This window comes from Meles meles, chromosome 8 (assembly GCF_922984935.1).
Source record: "Meles meles chromosome 8, mMelMel3.1 paternal haplotype, whole genome shotgun sequence".
NCBI lineage: Eukaryota > Metazoa > Chordata > Mammalia > Carnivora > Mustelidae > Meles > Meles meles.
Window position 1 is genome coordinate 72416058 of NC_060073.1, and position 7905 is coordinate 72423962.

The following is a 7905-nucleotide window of genomic DNA, read 5'->3' on the forward strand; positions in this document are numbered from 1 at the left end:
ATTCAAGCCCCTCATTAGGCTCCATGCTGGGTGTGGAGCCTATAAATAAATAAATAAATAAATAAATAAATAGCTGTTTAATATAGTGGAGTTGGGAAGAAATAAATTTTTTATTAATACCTTACTAAAAACAAATTAACCTGAATGAATATTCTCTAATGGAAGCAGAGTGAGTATGAAAACATCAGCCGGGTCAGTTCACCTTTTCTATAGCTCTCCTTCCTTTTCTAGCTCTCTTTCATGATGGTTTTCTTGTTTGTTTTCTTTTATTTTTTAACTAAACAAGTTCCTTAGTGGCACACTGAGATTACAAAAACATAACACAAAAGATCACACTATCTACACAGCACTATTCACACATTATTTGTTTTTAGAATCTCTGTCCTGCTGACTTTCACTTTAGGGTTACTGCTTGTGGATGTTGCAGAAAAAATTCACCAGGGTTACAGGTCTGCTTTGGAAAGGAGTTTTGTTGTTTTTCAAATTTCCCCTCAAGGGCAGTAGTCTGGAGGTGGCCACCTTTTACTTTTTAAATTTGTTCCAGTGATAAGCATCATTTTATACATCAGCATACCACAATAACTATACTTGCCACTCATCCCCAAATCTGGCTGTGGGTCCCAGATTAAAACAAGATAAGCACTGAGAAAGTGGAATGCAAAGTGCTGTGGAGCACGGAGGGGGAAAACAATAATGCTTTTTTGTGGCCATTTAGAAGGTAGTTTGTATAGTGGGAGAAAGCATGGAATTTTGAGCCAGAAAACAGGCCCAGTCACATAATTTGCAGTGTCCAGCACAAAAGGAGAACGTGGAACTCCTTGTCACAATTATTAGGAATCTTGGGGCACCTGGATGGCTCAGTCGGTTAAGCTTCCAACTCTTGATTTGGCTCAGATCATGATCTCAGGCTCGTGAGACTGAGCCACAAGTTGGGCTCTCACTGGGTGTCCAGTCTGCTTAAGCCTCTCTCCCTCCCTCTGCCCCTCACCCACCCCTACTCCCGTTCACTCTCTAAAAAAAACAAAACAAAACAAAAAACAATCTCAAGACACTGAGAGCAGAGCATTTAACCAAATGTGAGGCCTCCATGCAGGTGACACACCTATGAAGCTGGGCCTGCCGGAGGAGCTTGGGTTCAAATATTTCTCCTGTCCCTGCCCCCTCTCCCCCCACGAAAGCCTTCTGGTTCTCATTTTTCTCATCTGTAAAACAGTGATAAATGAACCTCCCTTCTGGAGTTGGTATATGGCTGAAATGAAAAGCACTTGACACATGATAGGTTCACAGTCCTCTTACTTTCTATTCTGTATTGTGGGCGCTGATGTGAAATGTTGGGGTTCAGAAACTAAAGGTTAAGAAAGGATTCTTGAGATGTCTTTGGTGCAAAAATATGTGGTTTTATTAAATCACGAGACAGGACCATGTGCAAAAAGCTGCACTGAGATCATGATAAGAGACTGATTATATACTTGTAAGTTGAAGAGTGTTAGAGATAGCTTAAGTCTCCAAGGAATTTGGAAGCAAGGCTTCCAGGACCTCGAGGGGCTAGCTGCTGTTAGGATAATGTTATTCACTACTGTCTAGTAAAACCTTAATCATGAGACCCTTCAGATATTTATCAGTGGACCATATGTTTGGAGGATGATTGCTAACATATATCTTGGCACGGGCAAGGGGTGGTGTAGATATAAAGGAGGTTTCCAAAGGGATTTTTATATGTTAAAGAAGACTTACAGGATCCTGGAGTTCGGACTATTGTCAAGCTAAGGTTACCTTCTGCCTTCAGCAAAATTTTGAGGCAGTTGAATTCCTGGAATAAAGTTATTCTGCCTATCCCAAGTACTTGTCAATGGATTCTAAGTTGTAAGGAAGTTTAATTTTTCCTACATTTATCTTTGTTCTCCACATCAGTCTCCTCCATCAGTTCTGTAGGCGTCCATCCTCTCATTACCCACTATCCTATCCTTTTAATATCTTTCAAAGGGGATGTTAGAGTGAACATCACAAAACAGTCACCAGCTAATCATTTATAACCCAAAAGTGGGTATTTCATGTCGTACAACCTAATACAAAAGCCTTAGCATGACTGAACAGGACTGTCCTCAGACCCGGGCACCTGAGACCATTCCTTTGTGCCCATGTTTTAGGGGACACATATGTGTCCCCCTACCTTACCTACCCCCGCCTCTTCCAGATACACCTTTCCCCATCTAAAGAAAGTACCATGGGCTAAATCCTCCACTAGACCACATTTCAGTACGGACGCCAAGACTCGTTGCCCAAACAGCTCTTAGCCCGTTTATAAGACCCACCTTGTCTCTATCCAGGAGATGCTTCCTGCACGGAGACTGGCGTAAAATCTGGGCAAACTACCCCACCTCCAGACACCGGTTGGGCCCAGTGGGTGGAGCTTGGACAGGCAGAAAGGGTTGGGGGCAATGGTGGGATAAAAACAGGGATACTCTATGCACACATGCCCACCAGACACGCATGCACACCAGACCACAGGCAAAGCAGCCCAAACCTGGCTGGGGAAAGGAGGGCTTCTGTGGGTGTGTTTGTACGTCTGCCCCTCTCTTCCTTTTCACCCTCCATTAATAAGGGGTCTGCCTAGGCTTTGAGGCTCCCTGTGTTCTGTCCACAACTTAATCTTCCAGTCTTATCTGTAGATAATGTTTCTCCGAACCTCCTCCCAACTACCTATTATGCCCACAAATGTCCTGTACATTTTTTAAAAAACACCATGACTTTCTACACGATGTTGTCTCATCGTGTAGGTGAGACTTTCTCCCTTTCTACACGGATGAAATTCTAGTTATCTAAGAACAGACTTACATATCAACTCTTGTGTTAGTCATCCCTGCCAATTAATCCTCTTTACCTTCCTGACCTTTACCCCAGGGTGAGTTAGCTGCTGTGTGTGTGTATGTTTTACCTATTGCGATCTCCTAACACTTTCAGGAAGACATATCACATTGTATGTACTTGCTTTTTTGCTCCTAGACTAGACTGTGTGGGAGCTCTGCCAGGGTAGAAAAAGTGCTTCTTCTTAGTGCCTAAACCCTGAGCTTGGCACTCTGTAAATAGTCAAGGAATCTCAGTGGGATGTTGTCATCAAAATCCCAGCACCCCCAGTGATCAAGTGGCCTTGGACAAATTACTGAATCCCAGTTTCCTCTTCTTTGCTATAGAAATAAACATAATTACCTTCTCACATGGCCCTACAGATTAAAAAGTAAATAAGCCATCCAAACTGCTTCAGCACAATGATAAACAGTATGACCCCAATAAGGGATAGCCATAATTAAATTAGCTCCTATATTCTGATTCTTGAATGTGTAAGAAGAAGTAAATAGTCGCTTTGAGCCAAAAACATGGTTTCTTGGAATTTGTATTTAATACCACAATCTTAATAGGACTGTGAGAAAATAGGTTTAAAAAACTGCCTGAGGTAGAGTAACCCTCAAAAATTGTTTATCAAAAAGATACCATGTAGAGTTAATACATCCAAATTATTAGGTAACTCTTGGGACCCTTGGCACCAAATGGGTAAGAAAAATACAGAATTACAATCTATTTTGAGAGATATTTATAATAATGTTTATGTATTGACTAAAAATACGGAAATAAGGAAGCATAAAGTGTTTTTTTATAATTGCCTCTTTAAAAACTTTCTATAAATAGATGTCATAACTATAATGTTTTTATGTAGCTACATATTTAGGTATTCCTACAAACCATGCTGTAATTATACATATATATTTCATTTAGATGTTTTTTTAAATATGGAAAAGGTTAAAAAAATTAAAAAGGTAAAGGTAATTGCAAGGAAATAATGCTAATAGAAGCAAAACAATCACTATGCGTTGCTTTATTTATCATAGCCAGTCTGCTCTGACTTGTTACCCTAAATTGGGGCCTTTTGTCTATTAGCATATTATGCAGTATTAAATGAAACTACTGATACATGCATACTTGCTCCACTAAATCCTGTTTTTATTAAGGAAAAAAAAGCAAGAAAATGGAATGTGATCTAAGCTTGCAGGAAACGTAAACACTGGATGATTTCACTTACTTGAATCTTACTGCTCATATAGAATGACTGTAATAAAGTTTGCCTACTTTGGTGAAAAATTTAATGATTTCAATCTTTGTTTTTCCAAGCTAGTACAAGTAAAATAAAAATCAAAAGGATACTGCTGTAAAGCAGGTGAAGCAAGCAATTGTTTGTCAGTTGCAAAATCGGACACTTTCTTCTGCAAGCGCTCTATGCTATTAACTGTTAGAGTTTCTATTTTCAACTAAGGGAGACTACAGACCTGCCTACCTACAAGGGAGAACTATGCAAAACTGTTTTCACAACAGTACATCTCCTTGCACTTTTAAGATTTACTTAAGTCCACAGGAGCTGCTAATTTAAAGTCTCGGGCTATCTGAAGGTATCTGGGGTTGAGAATGAATAAGTTATGAGGAAGATGGAGATAATGATAGGAAACTTAGGAGGATTTCCAAGGCACAGAAAGACACCTGGTACGTCATGTGTATTTTAGGTGGTAGGGCTGAAAATTTGTGCTAGCCTTACAACAGTAACAACCACATCACCACAGTAAAACAGCTTTTCTTTGAATTGCCTTTTGTGCTTAAAAGTATAATAAATGGAAAACCAACTTTACTCTTGTCATAATGCTAAGGCACAAAGAGTTAAATTCTAAATTAGAGGAAAGAGGAAACAGAAGCTTCCTATGGAAAGAGGTGGCGGAGTTTGGCATTGAGTTCTCTCTCCTTGCTTAAAAGATCCAGGCTGTGCTTTTTGAAGGCTTCAGACTGCAGCCTGAGTTCATCATAGGCCTTCTGGATCCCGTCGACCCTGCGCTGAAGTTCCCGGACTCTCAAATTACTGTCCACGGCCATTGCCTCTTGTTCGAACCTCTCCAGGGCATGCCTCCGGGCCACATCGGCTGTCTCCAGCTTCTCCTCAAGCTGCCGGATCTCTGCTTGCTTGTTCTGAAGCACCCGGCCCCTCTCCATGGCCAGCTGCAACAGCTCATCTTTCTCGCGAGTGACCGTCTGCAGCCTGGCCTGCAACTCCTGGTTCAGGCTGCTGTGCGCCTGTTCGGCCTTGGCCAGCTGCTCCACGGCCTGCCGGTGCTTCTGCTTGAGGCTCTGCAGCTGGCTGCGCAGCTGCTCCATCTCCTTGGTGTGGGCGCCCGCCCGCTGGCTCTGCAGCTCCAGCAGCTCCTTCTCTCTGGCTTGCGCCTGGCGGGCGTCCTGAGCACATCTCTGTTTCACGGTCTCCAGCTCCTTGGACAGGGCCTCGCTCCGCGCAGTGAGCTGCGACACTTTGGCCTCCTGGTCCTTCAGAGCCTGACTGAAGAGGTTGCTGTTCTCCAGCCTCAGCTTCTCATTCTCTTCCCTGAGCTTCACGTTCTGACTCTTGTGTTCGTCCTTGAAGCGGATCATCAACTCGTGGTTGGCTGCCAAGGTCATAAAGCGTTCCTCCAGCTGCTGGGCCTGCGCGCTCTTGGCCTTCAGCTTCTCAGCTTCCAGCACCATCTTCTCCTCCAGCTCTGTGTTGAGCAGCTCCAGGATCTGGCAGCGCTCCAGGGCCTCGTCTGACCTCCGCTTCAGGATGCAGATGAGCTGGGACTGTTCTTGGATACGGGAGCAAAGCATCGCCTTCTCGCTCTTCTCCTCCTCGGACAGACCCCGGAGGTTTGCCAAGGCGTCCCTGAGACCATCCAGTTCCTTAAACTCCATCTCCTCTTCCTGCTTTTCTAGTTGTTTGGTTTGCTCCTCTAAGGGCTCTTCCGTGGGCGGAGGATCCATCCTGAGAGGCTCCTCTTCCTGAGGCATAGGCGCTGCTCTCCTCCACCATCGGCTGACTGCTCTGTCCTTCCCCGTCAGATTCAAAATTCTCAGGGTGTTGCTAGGGACTCCCTGCACGCTCCAGCAGTTGCTTTTTCCAGTAAGGAGCCCTGTGATTGGTGGGCAGGTCTCCAGAATGCTGTGAAGTAACAGGGAGAGCTGGGAGAGTCCAGAACCAATCGAGTCGGGTTATGCTTACCTTTCCAACAAATCACCAATCACAGCTCTCAGCTCTCGGCTCCAGCCCGGGGTCTTGCCTGTACTGGACGGAGAGGAGATGCCAACCCCTTTGGGTTTCCAGCCAGCCCGGGGGGAAGAAAACCTGACTCTACCTAATTTCTGGGAGGAGTAAACAAATTAAGCTGCGGGGACATATTTTTCCTCCCTCTCCCCACTTCAGCTGTCATGTGGAAACACGTTTGCTGCTGAAAAATGTGCAATCTATAAAAACAAAACAGCAGCTCTACCCGGGGAGTCAGGATCCTAAGTGCTTTGAGTTGTACCTGCAGTGTTCAACACAGCTCAGTAAAAGACCAAACCCCAACGAAATTTCTTTCGTTTCCCTTACCATGGCCCTCGGCTTGGAATACCTCTTACTAGATATGCAGCATTCCCTGTTTTTACCCATTAGCCAAATAAGGTTACAGAAAAGCTTAACGAACAACAAAGACGTGATAAACATTACAACTGAAAAAAGATCCAAATGAGGCTTACCGTCATATACCAAAGTCAATTCCGGAGGTATTAAACAGTTACATGTCATGAGTAAAATAAAATTAAAGTATTAAAAAATGGAAACTAGAAGAAAATTAAGGTAAGCATAAAAGCCCTCGGTCAGAAAGGACTTTCTCAGCTTAAACATTATGTAAAAGATAAGGAAAAGCTTAATTTGACTTTGCTGAATATCTCAAGTTATTTTTACTTTTTGAAATTGTGAGCTCTAAGGTTTCTCCAGCCTCTTGTTTCTCGGGACTTGACATTTTATGCCTTAGTCCAACCCAACTACTGAAGTTCCCCGAAGGGACCAGCTCTCTCGCCTCCTTTGGGGCATTCTCTCTGCCTGCAATGCCTTTTTCCCCCTTGTCGCTCCACCAATTTAATCAGCATCAATACTCAGAATCATCTCCTCTGTGAAGCCTTTCCCTGCCTCTACATGAGAACTGACCACTCACTTTGAGTGCATCTGCTATAGACTGCTCAGAGTTCTAATGGAAACTGTGAAAGCCTTATTGCACTGGGTGGTCACCTGCCTGCCTCCCCTTATTAAGCCCTGAGATCATTAAGGGCAGAAACTGCGTCTGGGTCATCCTTGATTCTTGACCAGTGCCTGGCACTTTGGGAAGGCTTAGAGAAACATGTGCTGAATGGATGTTGAAGGCAAATTTCAAACTGGGAAAAATACCCAGCATAAAGATGACAATAGATTTATATTTTTGTAGAGAGCCTGAACAAATCAATAAAGCATTAACATCCTACAAGAGAAATGAACAATTAAGTTCACAGATAAGAGGATGGAAGTGGCCAAGTATTGAATGCTATCAGTGATCTAATAAATATAAGTTAAAATTAGATATTGTCTCATCTACCAATCTAGTCAAAATTTTCCCATGTTAAAACTACCCAGGACTGATGAGGGTACAGCAAAATAGGTGCTCTCTCATACTCTTAGTGAAAGTGAGTTGACAGTAGGTATTAAGGACTTGAAACATGTTTATGCCTTTTGAACTAATGATTGCCCTTCCGGGGAAGAGTTTTGTTTAGGAAATAATCCAAAAGAAAAAACGTTGCTCAAAGCTTTTCATGGCACTGTGGTTTATAACAACTAAAAGCTGGAAACCTAAATGTCCAAAAAAGAGAAAATGTTAAGAAATTATATTTTCTTAGAATATTATGCAGCCATTAAACATTATCATATTTATAAGGAAGTTAATGGCAATGGAATTTAATTTTATGCTGAAACGAGAACTGAAAAAAGGTAAAAAAATTTAAAATTCAGAATGATCTTAAATGCTGGGAAAACTTAAGCACAGAATGAAAAGT

General features: G+C 42.7%; 1 protein-coding gene across 1 annotated transcript; it reads right to left on the reverse strand.

Annotated features, from left to right (window-relative positions):
• Positions 1 to 1415: 1415 nt before the first annotated feature.
• On the reverse strand, positions 1416 to 7659 carry CCDC89 (coiled-coil domain containing 89). Its single transcript, XM_046014183.1, has one exon. It carries the CDS (start codon positions 5851 to 5853, stop codon positions 4741 to 4743), a length of 1113 nt encoding a protein of 370 aa, XP_045870139.1. The 5' UTR covers positions 5854 to 7659; the 3' UTR covers positions 1416 to 4740.
• Positions 7660 to 7905: the final 246 nt, after the last annotated feature.